Genomic DNA, 23134 nt, shown 5'->3' on the forward strand with positions numbered 1-23134 from the left:
TCTGAAAAGTAAACTGAACTAAACTAGCCAGTTCCTGGCAAACCTATTCTTCTGGGTTCATTGGGACAGGGTGTTCCAGCTGGTTTTTACAAACACAATGCAATTCTATGGTTCAGTATTTTATTCTCTTATGTCATTGCGTTCTTCATGCCACAGAACCACACAAGACATTTTAACTGCATGAGGTGGTTGGTCTCGTAGGAAAGTTATTAGATATGGTAGTTTCAAGCCAATGCAAAGTGCTGGTTTGAACTTTCCATATTGACTCTTAAATAGAGGGTTAGAAAACTTTTGCTTTGTGGTATACCAAAGTTTTGACAAAAAAAATACTGGATTCATGGGCCAGAACTACACTCATCACAGGACGTTGAGACGTGTACTGAGCCTGTAACTCATAAGACAAAGGCGTAGCCTACAATGCAGTACAGAACATCATGCACTGCAACTGTATGTGTGCCATTTCTTCCAATGAATCCTTCATGATGATGTGCTTTATATCTGTGATATGGACGCTTTGGAGGTCTTTTTTTGTGTTTTCAAAACTACATTACATTACATTTAAGTCATTTAGCAGACGCTCTTATCCAGAGCGACTTATGTGTAAAGACAACTAATTAAATGTCCCATGAAATGTTCTAAGTCCGTGTTTTTCCATTTGTTCCAGTTGATGTTTATCAACATTGTGAGGTTACTGAATAAATGCAGATAGGAAAGCATGCAGCAGTGTTGGACATTCCAGTAACTTTTATTTAAGGAAAGAGATCTATTGTTGGTCACACAATGTCACAAAGTCGAAGAATGTCAGTAAACATGCCAAAGCTTGAGAAGAACGCTCAACCTGCGAGACGCTTCCCTCGTAGAGTTCAAACAATATTTCCTTTTATTCTCAATCATTTTTTTTTGTACACTTATGCCCTTGTTGTGTGGCAGAATCTATGTAAGAAAACAAACCTGAGGATAGTCAGGCCTTAATTTAAGCAGTAGGCAAAAGTCAAACAAAACAAACGAAGATGACAAAATGAGTGAAGACACCAAAACAACTCAAATATTTTGGAAAAAAAAGCAAATTGAAAGAAGCATTTATTTAGAAACTTTATTTTTTTAAAGATTTTTACAAAACTTGTATCCTCCAAAGAATGTTCTATTTCATGTTATTAAATCCAAGCCCTGATCACGTCAACACAATATACATGTTGTGAACAACCATTATCACAACCCATTCAACATACATTTACATCTTTCTCCCGTCAAAAAGCATCTTTCTGTTACCTCCTCTAATCTATCTGGTTAAAAATGATTTTTATTTATTTGCAGAAACAAGAAAAAAAAAAGTTGTATCATGATCACTTTTTGTGATTTGTTAGTTCAGACTGTGCATATGTCTTTTTCAGCAATTTTAGTGGTGTCGGTTGGTCGTTAATTAGTTGTAGTTAGCACCGTTACTGCGTTCCTCCAATTTAGGATCAGCTGAGCACCTCGTCCCGATAGAGACTCGTTTTCATACTGTAGGTCAGCTGATGAGCTTAGATGACAAGGTCCTGGTCAACATCCTCTGAAAAATAAATAAAAACAAGCCCACCATTAACAAGCAATAATGAAATGGCTATGAACCGTTTTTCAATTCAAAACCAGACAGTAAAGTAGAAGGACGGGAAGATATGTCTGAAATGGTACCCTATGCCCAAAGTAGTGCACTATATAGGGAATAGGATGCCGTTGGCCATAGGACTCTGGTCAAAAATAGTGCACTATATGGGGAATAGGATGCCATTGGCCATAGGACTCTGGTCAAAAGTAGTGCACTATATGGGGAATAGGATGCCATTGGCCATAGGACTCTGGTCAAAAGTAGTGCACTATATGGGGAATAGGATGCCATTGGCCATAGGACTCTGGTCAAAAGTAGTGCACTATATGGGGAATAGGATGCCATTGGCCATAGGACTCTGGTCAAAAGTAGTGCACTATATTGGGAATAGGATGCCATTGGCTATAGGACTCTGGTCAAAGGTAGTGCACTATATTGGGAGTAGGATGCCATTGGCCATAGGACTCTGGTCAAAAGTAGTGCACTATATTGGGAATAGGATGCCATTGGCCATAGGACTCTGGTCAAAAGTAGTGCACTATATTGGGAATAGGATGCCATTGGCCATAGGACTATGGTCAAAAGTAGTGCACTATAATTGGGAATAGGATGCCATTGGCCATAGGACTCTGGTCAAAAGTAGTGCACTAATGGGGAATAGGATGCCATTGGCCATAGGACTCTGGTCAAAAGTAGTGCACTATATGGGGAATAGGATGCCATTGGCCATAGAACTCTGGTCAAAAGTAGTGCACTATATTGGGAATAGGATGCCATTGGCCATAGGACTCTGGTCAAAAGTAGTGCACTATATTGGGAATAGGATGCCATTGGCCATAGGACTCTGGTCAAAAGTAGTGCACTATAATTGGGAATAGGATGCCATTGGCCATAGGACTCTGGTCAAAAGTAGTGCACTATATAGGGAATAGGATGCCATTGGCCATAGGACTCTGGTTAAAAGTAGTGCACTATATAGGGAATAGGATGCCATTGGCCATAGGACTCTGGTCAAAAGTAATGCACTATATAGGGAAAAGGGTACCATTTCAGATACAGACAATGAAGGCATTTGAATAGTCCAAAGAGGGCCTTGGTCCTCCTGTTTTCTTTTTCAAGGCAGTAAAATAACGAGTGTAAACTGAGCGAGGTGATTTTAAAACTACTCACGCTCCTTGATGCTGAAGCAGTTGGCCCACTCCTCCAGGGCGATGTACTTGTCATTGTCAGCGTCACACTGCTCGAAGAAACGAGTGGTGCAGTGCTCCATGGGGATGAGAGGGGCGCGCAGGGGGGCCAGCTCTGTGTGGGACAGGAACCTACAACACCACAGAACACCTGTTACGAAGCATCTACGCAGGCCTTATAAAAGCTTTAAAAAGGCTTTATGAAGGCTTTGTAAGCTATAGTGTTAGACCCTAGAAAAGTATGAAGAGCACCAATGTAGCAATGTCAGCTTTTTTCACTCATAAAACAATACATTCAGGCTTGCTGCTGATATCCTTTCTGAGACATTTTAGAGATGTTTCAGTATTGAAGTCCTGACAAGCACAGAGTTGAATCAAAGTTATAGCCCAAGCAAGCCTGTATTTATGTGATGTTGAAACAATCCAGCTGAAGCAGAAGACAGGAAACTCTTCTTCTTCTTCTCCTCAACCTACCCATCGACGGGGTGCTGGTCCAGCTGACCGAACTGCCAGTGGACGGGGAAAATGTACATGTTGTAGTTCTTCTCAAAGTCGTGGGCCAGCAGGTCCAGGGAGTGCTCTCCAGCCTGCAGTCTCTTCTCGTTCTCGTAGATCTTCCTCACCTGCAAGCCAAATAAAACTTTTTATTTTGCAAACATTTGTTTGCCTAATAATCTTTCGAATAGAATAAACTGATAAATAAATCCCAGTAGAATTGGATGCACAAAAGGAGTCGACTTCAATAGTGAGAGCAGAATGTAAAATCCTATAATCATATTTTGGTTTATTCATTATTTTCGACCCATCTGCAGAGTTCGGTAAATGAACGTAAGCAAAATTAAGTGGTTCTGTGCTGTGTTTAATAATGATTTTGACCCAACCTCATGAGGCAAACGTGCAGTAACTGGGTTCTGTGCAGTAAATGGGTTCTGTGCAGTTAATGGGTTCTGTGCAGTAAATGGGTTCTGTGCAGTAAATGGGTTCTGTGCAGTAAATGGGTTGTGTGCAGTAACTGGGTTCTGTGCAGTAACTGGGTTCTGTGCAGTAACTGGGTTCTGTGCAGTAACTGGGTTCTGTGCAGTAAATGTGTTCTGTGCAGTAACTGGGTTCTGTGCAGTAACTGGGTTCTGTGCAGTAAATGGGTTCTGTGCAGTAAATGGGTTCTGTGCAGTAAATAGGTTCTGTGCAGTAAATGGGTTCTGTGCAGTTAATGGGTTCTGTGCAGTGCATATAGAGTGGCTATGTGGACTTACTCTGAGCTTCTGCTTCTCAGTCAGCAGGTTGTTCTCCTCATCGCGCTCGTACAGGGTGACCAGAACGTTCTTCAGCCAGTCCCTCATACGCAGGGGGAACTCATTCAGCTCAGCATCCATGCAGGCCTCGATGACTGGAGAATAAACAGGAAGGAGAATGCGTTATATGTCAGAGCTGTCCACACAGGACTCAGTGACTGGAGAATAAACAGGAAGGAGAATGAGTTATATGTCAGAGCTGTCCACACAGGACTCAGTGACTGGAGAATAAACAGGAAGGAGAATGAGTTATATGTCAGAGCTGTCCACACAGGACTCAGTAACTGGAGAATAAACAGGAAGGAGAATGAGTTATATGTCAGAGCTGTCCACACAGGACTCAGTGACTGGAGAATAAACAGGAAGGAGAATGAGTTATATGTCAGAGCTGTCCACACAGGACTCAGTGACTGGAGAATAAACAGGACAGTCAGAGAGGAAAAGATAAACAGGGAAGACCCAGGAACAGCTGAAGAAGGTTTAGTTTAGTGACGTATGGTCCCCAAGGTGCCAAAGGGTTTCGTTTAATTAAGTCAACTAAGACATAGTCAGAAAGTTGATTTGCAAGTAGGACATCCAAGTCAAAATCTCCAGTCCTATTTTTCAAACAATTATGGTCAAGCCCTTTGTCATAGAACATAAAACCCACAACTCACACAAAATGTGGCATTTGTGTCCATTGAAATGTATGGTTGATGCGCACAGCCCCACAGGCAATGATTTTGTACCTTCTTGTTTAATCCCGTGGTTGAATACTGTACCTGACATTTAGAGGCCATTAGTTTAAAAAAGTTTTCTTAAAAATGTTCTGTGTCCACAACGTGCAACAACATCATCTCCACCGGTGCCCTTCAGTCCTAAGGTACTCATCACCAACAGTGAGAGATGCCTGGTTTGATTCTGTTTAATGACAGACATTTAGCTGCAGACTCAGCGGTAGTTTGAGAAGGGCGGCGGTGCCGTGGGCATGCTACAGCCTGTCCTCCACTCTAAGTGTTAGGTTCCTTAAGGCAAAATCCCTCTCTTTCAAGCCCATCAATCATTCCCCTGGAGAGGCTTTCAGCAGGGCTTCAGCTCTAAGACAACATAACCAATCACACTGGGAACGGAGTCTCAGAGGAAAATGTGTCTCTGGGAGATTCTGCACTGAATTGAATGGTTGTATTAAAACATTCTCAATGGTCCCTGTGGGGATAAAATACGTTGAATTGAAATGAATTTAATACAATTCAATCCATGAATGTTTGTAACTATAAAGCATAGCTCACATTTGCATGGCCCGATGTAGTCTAGGTGCAGTTTGTGGCCCTTCTTGGTTCCCTCCAGACTGCACTTGTGGGCAAAGAAGTGGCAGGAAGAGTCGTAGGTTGTGTTGTCGGTGGCGCAGACCTGGGATACACAGATTACATTCATGATATAGTCAGAAATTACAGTATATCAAGAATTAGCCAATGATGCAAATAAGTAGTAGCATTATTGTACAGGTCAAGGTGCTATTAGGAATAGTGTTAAATATGAAACATCTAGGCCTACTTGATTTTGGTCTGAACAGATTACAATATGATTTATATAATGATAACTCACATGCTCAAACTCTCCAACGGCACCAGAGCAGGTAGTTGGGTCCTGGCAGACACACATGGGGGTGTTCTCCTCATCCACCTCACACACCTTTCCCTTCTTGCAGTGGTGGTTCAAGCAGGGGCCTACGAAGGAATCGGAAAAAATTGTTCAAACATTCTGGAACATTAAAAATGGAACATATCGAAGTGGTCTTTTGCCCTTGAATTTAATGCTAAGTTATTCAACAGACAGATATTCCTGGCAGTATTTAGCAGAGGAGTGTGGCGGCGCCCCTGTCAATTAGGAGAAGGGTTTATTTTCCGTTTCCAAGATCCTTACTGGAACCATTGGGTGGAACACATGATGATAGGTCTCTCTTTTTGAGACAGAAGAACTCTGTCATTACCAACGTGTCGCCCCCTCTCGCTCTCTCTCTACCATCTAGCCAACATCTCAACGTGTCGCCCCCCTCTCTACCATCTAGCCAACATCTCAACGTGTCGCCCCCTTCTCTACCATCTAGCCAACATCTCAACGTGTCGCCCCTCTCTACCATCTAGCCAACATCTCAACGAGTCGCCCCCCTCTCGCTCTCTCTCTACCATCTAGCCAACATCTCAACGTGTCGCCCCCCTCTCTACCATCTAGCAAACATCTCAACGTGTCGCCCCCCTCTCGCTCTCTCTCTACCATCTAGCCAACATCTCAACGTGTCGCCCCCCTCTCTACCATCTAGCCAACATCTCAACGTGTCGCCCCCTTCTCTACCATCTAGCCAACATCTCAACGTGTTGCCCCCCTCTCTACCATCTAGCCAACATCTCAACGAGTCGCCCCCTCTCGCTCTCTCTCTACCATCTAGCCAACATCTCAACGAGTCGCCCCCTTCTCTACCATCTAGCCAACATCTCAACGTGTCGCCCCCTCTCGCTCTCTCTCTACCATCTAGCCAACATCTCAACGTGTCGCCCCCTCTCTACCATCTAGCCAACATCTCAACGTGTCGCCCCCTCTCTACCATCTAGCCAACATCTCAACGTGTCGCCCCCTCTCTACCATCTTGCCAACATCTCAACGTGTCGCCCCCTCTCTACCATCTAGCCAACATCTCAACGAGTCGCCCCCTCTCTACCATCTAGCTAACATCTCAACGTGTCTCCCCCTCTCGCTCTCTCTCTACCATCTAGCCAACATCTCAACGTGTCGCCCCCTCTCTACCATCTAGCCAACATCTCAACGAGTCGCCCCCTCTCTACCATCTAGCCAACATCTCAACGTGTTGCCCCCTCTCGCTCTCTCTCTACCATCTAGCCAACACCTCAACGTGTCGCCCCCTCTCTACCATCTAGCCAACATCTCAACATGTCGCCCCCTCTCTACCATCTAGCCAACATCTCAACGTGTCGCCCCCCTCTCGCTCTCTCTCTACCATCTAGCCAACATCTCAACGTGTCGCCCCCCTCTCGCTCTCTCTCTACCATCTAGCCAACATCTCACAACACAGCTGCTGCAAAGGAGCACTGACACACAGCTTCATTTGATTGATGTTTTCACACCTCTACTAAACCTAAGCAGCCTAAAATATATACTAGCCCAAGGATCATCAACTAGATTCAGAGTTTTTCTTGAGTGGATGATCACTGGGGCCGGATATATAATTACAAAAAAAATGTGTAGATTGAAAATTTACCACAAGAAGCGCAAATAGATATAATATTTGACTAAAACATCATAATTTTAAACCTTGCTTACATTTGAATAAGATCACATGTCTGTATTATACGTGGGAATACCTTGGAACACATTTACAAAGTTAAAATCAATTGGAGCTGATTTGCTGTTGTTTTTACAATATGTCCAACAATAAAAACATTTTTTTCCATTTTTTCTTCTCACTCAGATGACTTGGGGGGCCAAATTAAACCACCCTTGGGCCAAATTTGGCTTCCGGGCCACCAATTGGAGAACCCTGTAGTGGCTATTGTGTGTTTAACGTTACAATAATAGCTATACATTACTGTAGCCATGCAGACTGTTAGCTTGGTGAATGTTCCCAATTATCATTGTAATATGTGGTAAACTAGGACTTTTATATAAGCTTCCCTTCACAGAAGGCATTGGGGATTAGGTATTGTTTTCTCACAACGTCTGTCGAGCGACAGTAGTGATTAGTGATTACAATGAGTATTGCTCACTCTCAGCGGTGACTTCCTCCTCCTCGACATCGATGGCCTCGTCGAAGTCTCCAGTCTCTACCTGCACCGGGTTGACCCCGACCTCTGGCTGTGCCTGAGACAAGGGCAAGAGAACACAAAACAACACTTCCATATGTTCCATTTTTAATGTTCCAGAATGTTTGAACAATAGAGAGACAGTAGAGTTGGAATCAACACATTTCAAGTTAATATATACCATATCAAAGATGACACTATTTTATATAAGCTATGGGCAATGCTCATAAATTGGTCGCACAATTTTAGTACAAGAAAAGGGAGCTGTAGCTAAATGTCTTTAGTTATCAAGCGGCACGGCAGAATGAAGTCTGTACTTCAGACAGGTCTAGACAGAGGTGTAGCAGCCTACAGCTGGATGGGGTGGATAGAGTCTGAGCCACATGTGGTGAAGCCATTAAAACGTCATGGTTTCCTGTCCGCTGTATTTATAACCTGTGGGATTCTGCTCACTCTGTCTCAAGCTACATTACAGAAAAATAGTCAACATTCAAGGGAAAAATCCTCTGTCACAAAAACGTTTGAGATTAAATTATTTCAGTCAAAGTCGTACTGTTGTTTTCGTTTGATAACTTGTCAAAAGCGACACAGAGAGAGTAAAGAATAGATCTACTGTAAATGTTTTTCATCTCTGTGTGTTTTGATTCATATATTGCTAAATGTTTTTCATCTCTCTGTGTTTTGATTCGTATATTGCTAAATGTTTTTCATCTCTCTGTGTTTTGATTCGTATATTGCTAAATGTTTTTCATCTCTCTGTGTTTTGATTAATACACAACACTATTGCTAATTTGCTCCCACCTGTGAAAGTGACTACTTACTGGGCACAGACGTCAATTCCACATCCATTCCATGTTGGTTCAACGTAATTTAATTGAAATGATGTGGAAACAACGTTGATTCAACCAGTGTGTGCCCAGTGGGTATGTACACGTTGTGTGATGTTGTTTCCCCCCCTAAGCACACCTGTCCATAGAAATCTGTAAACAAGTTAATGACCTTACCTCCTCACCGACGTCATCAATGATGGGCTCCTCCTCAGTCTGAAATGGTTAAGACGATGGTGTTATCATTGTTTGCCACACACACACACACACACACACACACACACACACACACACACACACACACACACACACACACACACACACACACACACACACACACACACACACACACACACACACACACACACACACACACACACACACACACACACACACACACACACACACACACACACACACACACACACACACACACACACATCAAGGGGACACTTACAATGGAAGCGGTGAATGCCTGACCAGCTAGGCACAGGAGGAAGACAATCCACACCCTCATCGTTCAGTCTAGAGAGAGACACAAAGAGGAACATTTTAGTACACATTACACACATTCAACTCAACTGATGTCTGGTTGATAACGAGGTGCAGTTGAGGTCAAACTCCTTTCCAGTTCACCGCCTGTCTAGAGCAGCGCCATGTACTGTATTCCTATACACGGTGTGCAAAGTGTACGGGCCAGACATTTACTCAGGCGTGGTCAAACAAGTCATGCAGGGACAAAAACAAGATGTTACTCCAAGAATCACAAAAGGCTCATGGGTAGCGGTTTGGTTCCAGACGAACCGTCCACTGTCCTGTCTGATTATAGGGGGATTGCTATGTTCACATTCTTTGTGGATAGCTCAAATGACTGTCATAAATTCAATCACCGGAGCTGAATTCAGTCTCCTGTTCGACATTGTATTTCCAACTAGTAAATAGATACTTAGAAAAGTAACGTTGAATGTAGTCTTGTGCTAGTAGTCTACAGTATTACATATGAGGTCTACTTGAGATTTTTTAGTGTAGACTTGGATCACAATCCGCCTTCTTTTAAGGACAGGCATTTCCCATTTCTGGAAATGTGACTTTTCAACCTTTACTCACCCACTCCAAAATATTGATATTGATCAATGAGATTTCAACCTATTTTCACATTCTCAAAAAGACAGAAGTTTGTTGAATTCCCAATGTGTAATCCCTATGCTTTCTACCATTCCAATGGAAAAACAATGTAGGATTTTTGGTTTAGTTGGCATCTACAGTTGAAGTCAGAAGTTTATATACACCTTAGCCAAATACATTTCAACTCAGTTTTTCACAATTTCTGACATTTAATCCTAGTAAAAATAACCTGTCTGAGGACAGTTAGGATCACCACTTTATTTTAAGAATGTGAAATGTCAGAATAATAGTAGAGAGTGATTCATTTCTGGTTTTATTTCTTTCATCACATTCCCAGTGGATCAGAAGTTTACATACACTCAATTAGTATTTGGTAGCATTGCCTTTAAATTGTTTAACTTGGGTCAAACGTTTCAGGTAGCCTTCCACAAGCTTCCCACAATAAGTTGGGTGAATTATAGCCCATTCCTCCTGACAAAGCTGGTGTAACTGAGTCAGGTTTGTAGGCCTCAATTTTCCAAGCTGTTTAAAGGCACAGTCAACTTAGTGTATGTGAACTTCGGACCCAATGGAATTGTGATGCAGTGAATTATAAGTGAAATAATTGTTTGAAAAATGACTTGTGTCCTGCACAAAGTAGATGTCCGAACCAACTTGCAAAAACGACAGTTTGTTAACAAGACATTTGTGGAGTGGTTGAAAAACAAGTTTTAATGACTCCAACCTAAGTGTATATAAACTTCTGACTTCAACTGTAAATGTGTTATCACTGCATTTTCAATAACATATTTTTGTATTTATACAACAACCTAATGTGTTATCACTGTGATTCATCTAATAGAACAATAGAACAAAGACCTGGGTTGCAGTTGAGATTACATCAGTAGTACATCAGTAGTACATCAGTAGTACATCAGTAGTACATCAATAGTACATCAATAGTACATCAATAGTACATTAATAGTACATTAATAGTACATCAGTAGTACATCAGTAGTACATTAATAGTACATTAATAGTACATCAGTAGTACATCAGTAGTACATTAATAGTACATTAATAGTACATCAGTAGTACATCAGTAGTACATCAATAGTACATCAATAGTACATCAGTAGTACATTAATAGTACATTAATAGTACATCAGTAGTACATCAGTAGTACATTAATAGTACATCAATAGTACATCAGTAGTACATTAATAGTACATCAGTAGTACATCAATAGTACATCAATAGTACATCAATAGTACATTAATAGTACATTAATAGTACATTAATAGTACATCAGTAGTACATCAGTAGTACATCAGTAGTACATCAGTAATAGTACATTAATAGTACATCAGTAGTACATCAGTAGTACATTAATAGTACATCAGTAGTACATCAGTAGTACATCAATAGTACATTAATAGTACATCAGTAGTACATTAATAGTACATTAATAGTACATCAGTAGTACATCAGTAGTACATCAGCAGTACATTAATAGTACATCAGTAGTACATCAGTAGTACATCAGTAGTACATTAATAGTACATCAGTAGTACATCAGTAGTACATCAGTTGTACATCAGTAGTACATTAATAGTACATTAATAGTACATCATAGCCTTAACTAAAGTAATATTGAATAGTGTTTGGTTGACAACCCAACCAAATATCAACTAGGTATATAATGCCTCGATAGTTTCATCTGAACTACTGAACTAAATCATTGTCTTTCATTTAGATTTTTGGTTTAGTTGGGGACGTGAATCCAACGTATCATTTGTTAACCCTATCAGTCCCGCGATACCAACTAAAATCAGCTTTTCATTTATCTCTCTGACTTTCATTTATCTCCATGTCCTTCTATTGAGCCTTACAAAGAAGTGTTTGGCCGTTTTATTTTCAGGACAACAAGGACTACAAGTAGAACACAAAATAATTAGTTATAAACAGTTGCTTTCGTGAGTTTTATTGACAAATTGACAAAGGTCTGCCGACTCAAAAAAAACAGATTTAAAAAGAATACATTTATATGAATGCCATAAGTAAATAAAGTGTTTGCTCAGTGGGAAATACATATTCAACCTGTCAGTGACAACTGTGTGGAGTTTGTGACAGCAACTAAATTAACGTATTACAGTATCATAGACACTACAGTATGTTCTGGGGTTTCCTCTGATCTTCTATGTAGATGAACCCCTTACAGTATCATAGACACTACAGTATGTTCTGGGGTTTCCTCTGATCTTCTATGTAGATGAACCCCTTACAGTATCATAGACACTACAGTATGTTCTGGGGTTTCCTCTGACCTTCTATGTAGATGAACCCCTTACAGTATCATAGACACTACAGTATGTTCTGGGGTTTCCTCTGATCTTCTATGTAGAAGAACCCCTTACAGTATCATAGACACTACAGTATGTTCTGGGGTTTCCTCTGACCTTCTATGTAGAAGAACCCCTTACAGTATCATAGACACTACAGTATGTTCTGGGGTTTCCTCTGACCTTCTATGTAGATGAACCCCTTACAGTATCATAGACACTACAGTATGTTCTGGGGTTTCCTCTGATCTTCTATGTAGATGAACCCCTTACAGTATCATAGACACTACAGTATGTTCTGGGGTTTCCTCTGACCTTCTATGTAGATGAACCCCTTACAGTATCATAGACACTACAGTATGTTCTGGGGTTTCCTCTGATCTTCTATGTAGATGAACCCCTTACAGTATCATAGACACTACAGTATGTTCTGGGGTTTCCTCTGATCTTCTATGTAGATGAACCCCTTACAGTATCATAGACACTACAGTATGTTCTGGGGTTTCCTCTGACCTTCTATGTAGAAGAACCCCTTACAGTATCATAGACACTACAGTATGTTCTGGGGTTTCCTCTGATCTTCTATGTAGATGAACCCCTTACAGTATCATAGACACTACAGTATGTTCTGGGGTTTCCTCTGATCTTCTATGTAGATGAACCCCTTACAGTATCATAGACACTACAGTATGTTCTGGGGTTTCCTCTGACCTTCTATGTAGATGAACCCCTTATAGTATCATAGACACTACAGTATGTTCTGGGGTTTCCTCTGATCTTCTATGTAGATGAACCCCTTACAGTATCATAGACACTACAGTATGTTCTGGGGTTTCCTCTGATCTTCTATGTAGAAGAACCCCTTACAGTATCATAGACACTACAGTATGTTCTGGGGTTTCCTCTGACCTTCTATGTAGAAGAACCCCTTACAGTATCATAGACACTACAGTATGTTCTGGGGTTTCCTCTGACCTTCTATGTAGATGAACTCCTTACAGTATCATAGACACTACAGTATGTTCTGGGGTTTCCTCTGACCTTCTATGTAGAAGAACCCCTTACAGTATCATAGACACTACAGTATGTTCTGGGGTTTCCTCTGACCTTCTATGTAGATGAACCCCTTACAGTATTATAGACACAATGTCCTGAGATTTCCTCTGACCTTCTATGTAGAAGAACCCCTTACAGTATTATAGACACAATGTCCTGAGATTTCCTCTGACCTTCTATGTAGAAGAACCCCTTACACTATTATAGTCACTATGCCCGGAGATTTCCTCTGATGTTCTATGTAGAAGAACCCCTTACACTATTATAGTCACTATGCCCGGAGATTTCCTCTGATGTTCTATGTAGAAGAACCCCTTACACTATTATAGTCACTATGCCCGGAGATTTCCTCTGATCTTCTATGTAGAAGAACCCCTTACAGTATTATAGACACTATGTCCTGAGATTTCCTCTGACCTTCTATGTAGATGAACCCCTTACACTATTATAGACACTATGTCCTGAGATTTCCTCTGATCTTCTATGTAGAAGAACCCCTTACAGTATTATAGACACTATGTCCTGAAATTTCTCTGACCTTCTATGTAGATGAACCCCTTACATTCTAACGACTCTTGCATAGCTTGTGAGAGTCATAGATCAAAACATGTTACATGTATGTGTTTGTGAGAGTCTCAGCTTCTTATCTAGAGCCTTTAATAGTTTGTAGCTCAAACTATTCGGACTATACATACGTTTTTGTAAAATATCCCTGCCACAGGTCCCTTGATCCACCCTTGTCTTACAAACACTGCTCTAGCTCAGTCCCTGTTAATCACACAGACGAATGGTTTTGGTTGAGATGGAGATGTGAATTCAACACATCAATTATTCATTTGTAGACCAACAGGAATTAAAGCCAGACTCAGTCAGTGGCACAGATGGAATTATACAGGCAGAAGATACATCTCCTTCAAATGGTCATATTTGGTTGCTTTGACAAGCAAACACGAAACAATATCCAGTTTACAAATGAATAATTCACATGTTTCCAGAATTTTGTAAAAAAAAAAAAATGAATTTAAAGAACGCAGACTAAATCAAATTAAACTTTAAATGCACCTTGAATAAAGTATGATTTGATTTAGTCTTATTTTGGGATGAGGTGTGAATCCAGCATATATGTCACGCCTTGGTCATTGTATGTTGTGTTTGTGTTATATGTTTGGGTAGGCCAGGGTGTGACATGGGTTTATATGTTGTTTTTCGTATTGGGGTTTGTATTATTTGGGATCGCGGCTGATTAGGGGTGTTGTATAGGCTTGGCTGCCTGAGGCGATTCTCAATCAGTCAGGTGCTTATCGTTGTCTCTGATTGGGAACCGTATTTAGGTAGCCTGAGTTCGCTTTGTATTTTGTGGGTGTTTGTTCCTGTCTCTGTGTTGTAGTCACCAGATAGGCTGTAATTAGTTTCACGTTTCGTTTGTTGTTTTCGTATTTCAGTTATTTCATGTACCGTTGTCATTCATTAAAGTCATGAGTAACCTACACGCTGCATTTCGGTCCGACTCTCTTCTTACAACAGACGAACGTCGTTACAATATACAATATTAACTGTAAGAATACATCTGAAATCCACCAAAGCCTGAAACACTAGTTCTATACGTATTGTCTATTCGTCGTGGAACACTGGGTTGAAATGAAACATGATCTGGTTATGACTTCCTTAATGCTATGTAGGCCTGAATAGTCTCATTGGTGATATAAGACTTATAAAGCATGGATACAGTTAATTTGCTCTGTTAATAGATCAACTCTCCAGTAGGAGGTGCTGTAGGTAGATCAACTCTCCAGTAGGAGGTGCTGTAGATAGATCAACTCTCCAGTAGGAGGTGCTGTAGATAGATCAACTCTCCAGTAGGAGGTGCTGTAGATAGATCAACTCTCCAGTACAAGGTGCTGTAGATAAATCAATGTATTCTCTACGTAGATTCCATGGCACATTGTGCTGACAAATTACGTTGAAACAACGTTGATTCAACCAGTTTGTGCCCAGTGGGATGTTCCCTCTCCACGCTGGCTTATTTGTCTATGGTATTAAAGAGCAGCAGGACATTTTTCCCAGGTCTGGGGCTTCGTATGTGGCCCCTGCCTCATATATTACACCTGTTCTATATGCTTCCCTTCCTGTCTAGTCCCTTACACCTGTTCTATATGCTTCCCTTCCTGTCTAGTCCCATTACACCTGTTCTATATGCTTCCCTTCCTGTCTAGTCCCATTACACCTGTTCTATATGCTTCCCTTCCTGTCTAGTCCCTTACACATGTTCTATATGCTTCCCTTCCTGTCTAGTCCCATTACACCTGTTCTAAATGCTACACCTGTCTAGTCCCTTACACATGTTCTATATGCTTCCATTCCTGTTCGGTCCCATTACACCTGTTCTATATGCTTCCCTTCCTCTCTAGTCCCTTACACCTGTTCTATATGCTTCCATTCCTGTCTAGTCCCTTACACCTGTTCTATATGCTTCCCTTCCTGTCTAGTCCCTTACACCTGTTCTATATGCTTCCATTCCTGTTCAGTCCCATTACACCTGTTCTATATGCTTCCCTTCCTGTCTAGTCCCATTACACCTGTTCTATATGCTTCCATTCCTGTTCAGTCCCATTACACCTGTTCTATATGCTTCCCTTCCTGTCTAGTCCCATTACACCTGTTCTATATGCTTCCATTCCTGTCTAATCCCATTACACCTGTTCTATATGCTTCCATTCCTGTCTAGTCCCTTACACCTGTTCTATATGCTTCCCTTCCTGTCTAGTCCCTTTACACCTTTTCTATATGCTTCCATTCCTGTTCAGTCCCTTTACACCAGTTCTATATGCTTCCCTTCCTGTCTAGTCCCTTACACCTGTTCTAAATGCTACACCTGTCTAGTCCCTTACACCTGTTCTATATGCTTCCCTTCCTGTCTAGTCCCATTACACCTGCTCTATATGCTTCTATTCCTGTTCAGTCCCATTACACCTGTTCTAAATGCTACACTTGTTCTATAGTGCCAACTGTAAAGTGTGGTGGAGGAGGAATAATGGTCTGGGGCTGTTTTTGAGATTAATTGGAACATCGACTGCAAGCCAGCCCTAATCGCCCAACATCAGTGCCCGTCCTCACTAATGGTCTTGTGACTGAACGTAAGCAAGTCCCGTCAGCAATGTTCCAACATCTAGTGGAAAGCTGACCAAAAGAGTGGAGGCTGTTATAGCAGCAATGTTCCAACATCTAGTGGAAAGCTGACCAAAAGGGTGGAGGCTGTTTATAGCAGCAATGTTCCAACATCTAGTGGAAAGCTGACCAAAAGAGTGGAGGCTGTTTATAGCAGCAATGTTCCAACATCTAGTGGAAAGCCTTCCCAGAAGAGTGGAGGCTGTTATAGCAGAAAAAGGGGTGACCAAGTCCACATTAATGCCCATGATATTGAAATTAGATGTTCAACAAGCAGGTGTCCTCATACTTCTGGCAATTGTATGCTTGGTCGCGAACTCTGGATGTGGAAAAATACAGGGCCTCTGGCAGAAGTTACAAAGGATGACGTCTTCAAATTACTGTGAACAAGGAAGGTTCTCTCTACTTTGAAAAATGAAAAAAATATGTTGTTGTTTTTTTCTCACTTAGAACTTGGACCTCCACCTCTAACAAACATATAGCTAGGTAGTATCTGTATCTGAGAGGAAGCTAGCGTTGTGAAAACAAAAACACTGCTACCAGCTTCAACAAATGTCTATATTTAGCTTGGAGGTTGTACTGTGTTGCCAAACTTCCTATCTAATGATATTTTTTAACATGTTTATACTTAGTCTTGTTTTCAGTTCAGTGGGAGGATGACTGACGTAACAGCAAAACAAGTGATTTTATTTGGAAAGCGGTGCTCATAGACAAACAGGGTAGAGGAAGAGGAAACGGCTGTGTAAAGAGGCCCCTTTTTAGCAGGTATTTCATTTAGAGGTTTGTTGGGTTGGGGCGTAAACTAAACTGGGAGGGTAACAGCAGATCTAAATGGTTTTCAAAGAGGCTTTAAAGGCTGCAGGATTAGGGAATTCTTTCTTCAGGGTGATATAACCGGTGGTTAAAAGGTTTGGTGGCTATAGGGGGACTAGTGGCTCAGTCTCTGTGTATGTCGGTCAGAGGAGGACCTCAGCATGGTAAATGGACAAACATTTACTGGCAGTAAATGTAAATTTTGAAAAACACTGGAAAAGTCCCTCAAAGACTCAACACACTTTAGAACTCATGCACTTACTTAGAGAAATAAAATATAAAACAATTCTAAGAAATGCATTAAATTAAATCTAGTCGTACGGTGTTAGTCTTGAGAGTTATGCAAACAAAATATTTTCTGAATGAGTGGTATTTCTCTGGACAGCTAGGCCCAATGAGACACATGATGCGTACAAGTAACAGATGGTATGGAGCCTTTCACAAGACACACCTGTCCATTGCATTTAAGAACCTTTACTGCAATCCTCACAATATGTCAAATGTTGAGAACCAATTCCAGAACCTTCGGGTATTTTCATAATGTATATCCCTGTCGTCATGTTGTTGTTCGTTGAATAGCAAGCTAGGTACATGTAAACCATCTTCTACCATGCTTGAAATGACACCTTTGACAACAAATCAAAGTACTCCACCTGAGGGAGAAAAAAATCAGGAGGGGAAATCTCAGGAGGGGTAAATCTCAGGAGGGGAAAATCTCAGGAGGGGAAAATCTCAGGAGGGGCAAATCTCAGGAGGGGAAAATCTCAGGAGGGGTAAATCTCAGGAGGGGAAAATCTCAGCAGGGGAAAATCTCAGGAGGGGAAAATCTCAGGAGGGGAAATCTCAGGAGGGGTAAATCTCAGGAGGAGCAAATCTCAGGAGGGGCAAATCTCAGGAGGGGAAAATCTCAGGAGGGGTAAATCTCAGGAGGGGTAAATCTCAGCAGGGGAAAATCTCAGGAGGGGCAAATCTCAGGAGGGGCAAATCTCAGGAGGAGCAAATCTCAGGAGGAGCAAATCTCAGGAGGGGTAAATCTCAGTAGGGGCAAACAAAAGAGGTTTTGAAAAGGTTTTCTTTTGACACCCATGGTCTCTTCCTAACGCATGGGACCTATAAGCTACACAACAGAGAGAGAGAGAAAAGTCAAGGACTGATATATGGAGTCCATGTAACCCAAGTTAAGACTTAGTCACCTGACCCGTTTAAATCATCCCTATCCTACCATCACCTCTCTCTTTCTTCCTCTCTGTCTCAGAGAGTTAACCTTAAAGCAGTGGGTTGAAACATGTGCCTAAGATATAAATCTGAATGGAATTCCTGAGTCCTATCATTTAAATGTGTGTTAAACCCCTTTCTTTGTCATTCTCTGTGGACTTAACTCCTCTCAGTTGGTCTACTGGCCCTAAACACACACCTGTCTCACATAAAAAAAACTACTACCAACAGTTTCCTAATTCTCCAGTTAAATAATTTAACAATTTACCACAAGCTGTAACTAATACAAAATCTGTGCCAATCAGGTGTTTGAGTTTGTAAAGTTTGTTCTAAATGTGTTTTTTTTGTGTTTATATGTGCATCCAATATATTTCAGTCTAAAGTGTGACCTGGTGTGGTAAACAGTATGTTAGTCATTTACTATGTAAGCTCTTTTGTCATCTACAGTGGGCTAGTCAGTCTGCAACACTGTATACAGGCCTTCAGACCCTCATCTCGCTAGCTGTACTGGCACGGAGCCAGAGGAGTGTCGCTAGGCAATACGCTCCGGCTTCCTTCCACCTCTCCTCCTCTGAGTCTCTCTCACACACCCATCCCCTTGTTTCCATCCCCTTGTGATTTTGTACATTTGCTTAGTGGTTGAAGAAGTGAAGGAGTGAGATCTGGCGTTCCTAGTCGAGCTAACACTCTATGGTTAATTCCTCTGTTTTTTTAATTTTTTATGCTGACTCGAGAGTTAAAATGTTTTCCATTTCCGCGTCAGACTGTTGGTGAAGAGATGGCATGAGCACAATAACTTCCTTCCTGTCCAGGATTAGAGCTTTCTCAGGGTTGCCATGCAGCCAATCCAAAATATCCACAGTCCTTTCTCTCTTTCTTGACCTAGTTTAAACTTTATACTCTGCACAACAATAGCTACCCTTCAGCATATCGAACCAAACAACAATTTTATTTTCAGAAATGCCACCTCCTCTCATACTAAGTGAAAGACAGTTAAAAAGTATTTGTATTCATCAACAGGCAAGAGGAAGAAGAAAAACATTCCACTGCATAAACAGTTTGTCATTCTTTAGTCGTTAACGCAAACCTGAATACTTCACTCAGTTCACTGCTAAACTGAAAAAAGACAAATAGATCCTATAATAATATAATAATAATAATATATGCCATATAAGCCAGCTTTGATATCTCAACGGGTGAAATGTGCTTTTCCTGAAAAGCTGACAACTTCAATACATGATGGAAAAAAAATTAAACATTGACTAATAACCTAATAGAGTTATATTCTTGTACAAAAAAAAGGCAATTGAGAATAAATGGTTTTCACTTTTCTTTGTTTTAAAGGTATTTATTTGTTCAAAGTTGCAGTAATTCTCAGGCAGAACAATGGACAGAGAGTGTGTTATGTCAGCCTTTCTGTGTGAGTTTGTCAAACTCAGAGGCTATCAGAACAGACATCTGCAGGATCTCACAAAGAACCTAAACAGCTGGTGGGGATTGTCATGGTAACGTGCATTCCTGTTGATGGAAGTAATTGGGAGTGGAGGGAGGGAGGGATCTGTGTTGAGATTGCTCCTCTCTCTCTCTCTCTCTCTCTCTCTCTCTCTCTCTCTCTCTCTCTCTCTCTCTCTCTCTCTCTCTCTCTCTCTCTCTCTCTCTCTCTCTCTCTCTCTCTCTTCAAGGGCTTTATTGGCATGGGAAACATATGTTAACATTGCTAAAGCAAGTGAAGTAGATAATAAACAAAAGTGAAATAAACAGTAAACATTACACTCACAGAAGTTCCAAAGGAACAGAGACATTTCGAATGTCATATTATGTCTATATACAGTGTTGTAACGATGTGCAAATAGTTCAAGTATAACATGGAAAATAGATTAACATAAATATGGGTTGTACAGAATTTAGTTCTTCACTGGTTGCCCTTGTGGCAACAGGTCACACATTGTGCTGCTGTGATGGTACACTGTGGTATGTCACCCAGTAGATATGGGAGTTTATCAAAATTGGGTTTAACATAGCCTGTCTTCTCTTGAGAGCCATGTCTGCCTACGGCGGCCTTTCTCAATAGCAAGGCTATGCTCACTGAGTCTGTACATAGTCAAAGCTTTCCTTAATTTTGGGTCAGTCACAGTGGTCAGGTATTCTGCCGCTGCGTACTCTCTGTTTAGGGACAAATAGCATTCTAGTTTGCTCTGTTTTTTTGTTAATTCTTTCCAATGTGTCAAGTAATTATCTTTTTGTTTTCTCACAATTTGGTTGGGTCTAATTGTGTTGCTGTCCTGGGGCTCTATGGGGTCTGTTTGTGTTTGTGAACAGAGACCCAGGACAAGCTTTCTTAGGGGACTCTTCTCTAGGTTCATCTCTCTGTAGGTGATGTCTTTGTTATGGAAGGTTTGGGAATCGCTTCCATTTAGGTGGTTGTAGAATTGAACAGCTCTTTTCTGGATTTTGATAATTAGTGGGTATCGGCCTAATTCTGCTCTGCATTATTTGATGTTTTACGTTGTACACTGAGAATATTTTTGCAGAATTCTGCATGCAGAGTCTCAATTTGGTGTTTCTCCCCTTTAGTGAAATTTTTGTTGGTGAGTGGAACCCAGACCTCACAACCATAAAGGGCAATGGGTTCTATAACTGAGTCAAGTATTTTTGGCCAGATCCTAATAGGTATGCTGAATGTTATGTTCCATTCGATGGCATGGAATACCCTTCTAGCCTTGTCTCTCAGATCATTTACAGCTTTGCGGAAGTTACCTGTGGTACTGATGTTTAGGCCGAGGTATGTATAGTTGTTTGTGTGCTGTAGGGCAACGGTGTCTCGATGGATTTTGTATTTGTGGTCCTGGGAACTGGACATTTTTTTTGGAACACCATTACTTTTGTCTTACTGAGATCTTTCTCTCTCTCTCCCCTTCTCTCTCTCCCCTTCTCTCTCTCCCGTTCTCTCTCTCTCTGTGTCTCAACTAAATTCAAGGGGCGCTATTGCCATGGGAAACATATGTTTACATTGCCAAAGAAAGTGAAATAGATCATTAACAAAAGGGAAATAAACAATCAAAAATGAACAGTAAACTTTACACTCACGAAAGTTTAAAGGAGTAGATAGATTTTGAATGTCACATGATGGCTATATACAATGTTAAAGTATACAAAAGGAAAAATAAATGAACATAAATATGGGTTGTATTTACAGTGGTGTTTATCCCCCCCTCTCAGGCTTTGTCCCCCCCTTCTCTCAGGCTTTGTCCCCCCCCCCCCCCCCCCCCTCTCAGGCTTTGTCGGGCCCCATCCCCATCCCCCTCCACCACCCCTCCAAGTAACTATGTGGCAACAATACTTGTGTAACATTGTGCTGTTCCAATAGCGAATGTCAGAACTAGTTCCTCTACCGTCTGTATACTTTTCACAGCTTTTCCATGAATGAAAAGGTACGGAAATCGTTGGATTATAACTTTTCTATATTCTGTTGAACTAAATATTCTATTGACAATATAGTTTCAGAATAAATATTTACTAATTTAAAAGTTTGCACAAAACAAAATGGTTCAATTTTGCACCAAAACGATTAATTTCCTGCACATTAATTTCCTGCACAACTTGAATATAACCACAGGAAAGCCTCCAATCACTGTCGTTCAGGTTAACACTCTGAAATACTATCACATAGTTCAAGTATCACAGCAACTCAAAACAAACACCACATTTCCAATGCAACATTAATTGAGAAGTCCTTACTGACTAAGTCACAGCAAGTCATTGAGGAGGATGCTCAGTCTTACCTTCAGAACACCAACAAGCAGAAAAGACAAAGGAGAAGTCAGCTGTCAGAGGGGACTAAGACTATCTAACAGCTACACAAGTTCACACAGAAGACATTTGCTGTGGGCAGGCTCAGGCAGACCCCCTAACCCCGTCCCTTCCTCAGAGGGTGGGACGTCTCGTCTGACAGACGCTCCTAAATTTAACTCTATGCTCCCTTCTAGACAGCAGGAACTCCCAAGGTTTATGGATTCTACAGGGGCCTATTTTCCTTTGTAGTTGTTGTTTAGTTGGTACATTGTTTCGAGACCGGGCGGCTCATCCACATGCATTTCAGAAGTGACTCCAATTTTGTGACATTTTAGCATAGCAATAGAAAATGTATTGTAGCCTTAATTAAAGACAGTCCTATACGGCAGCTGTCGTTTTACAGCATTTGCACTGTTATATAATGTTTTAATGTATACAGGACAGGGCCTACATGTTTAATCATGAATTGTTGTAGGAACATTAGCTTGCAGAACCTCTCTTGAGATGAAGCTATTCCTTATGGCAGATATTTTACTATGTGTACATTTTACTTGGCAGTGAAAACATTTGAAAACATAAAATCACTCCTTGTTTCAGCTTCTATGTTGTCTGGAACAGCTGAGAAACCGGAGAGTTCTAATGACTGTAATTGCTATGACGTAACTGACCAGGGTCATGTCATCTTGGTTCACCCCTAACTAATTAGGCCCTAGGGGTTTCCTTCCTCAGCATGATACACACATCTACTAGATGACATTTGACAGTGACTCCACAGGCCAAACAATATAACTACTGAAAGAGGCTGCTGAAATTCACAACACAGCCATTGTCAAAGATATGTTTCACTCTCAATTCCAATGTCAGGTTAGATAAGATATTGATTCATATTACTGTTTTTATAAGGTTAAAAACATAGTTTAAAGATATTGCATTTTTAAAATGTTTTAGAAAATAACATT

The 23134-nt window shown here is 41.0% G+C and overlaps 1 protein-coding gene across 1 annotated transcript; it reads right to left on the minus strand.

Moving 5' to 3' along the window:
* Positions 1-1046: 1046 nt before the first annotated feature.
* Positions 1047-22314, minus strand: sparc (secreted protein, acidic, cysteine-rich (osteonectin)). The gene is made up of 10 exons (XM_046323607.1): positions 22166-22314; positions 9146-9213; positions 8866-8904; positions 7826-7919; positions 5652-5773; positions 5336-5456; positions 4029-4162; positions 3250-3398; positions 2759-2907; positions 1047-1552 (listed from the first exon to the last, which is right to left on the minus strand). Exons 2-10 carry the CDS (start codon positions 9203-9205, stop codon positions 1524-1526), a joined length of 897 nt encoding a protein of 298 aa, XP_046179563.1. The 5' UTR covers positions 9206-9213; positions 22166-22314; the 3' UTR covers positions 1047-1523.
* Between the last annotated feature and the right edge of the window lie 820 nt (positions 22315-23134).

The sequence above is a fragment of the Oncorhynchus gorbuscha genome, linkage group LG23, assembly GCF_021184085.1.
Source record: "Oncorhynchus gorbuscha isolate QuinsamMale2020 ecotype Even-year linkage group LG23, OgorEven_v1.0, whole genome shotgun sequence".
Classification (NCBI taxonomy): Eukaryota; Metazoa; Chordata; class Actinopteri; order Salmoniformes; family Salmonidae; genus Oncorhynchus; species Oncorhynchus gorbuscha.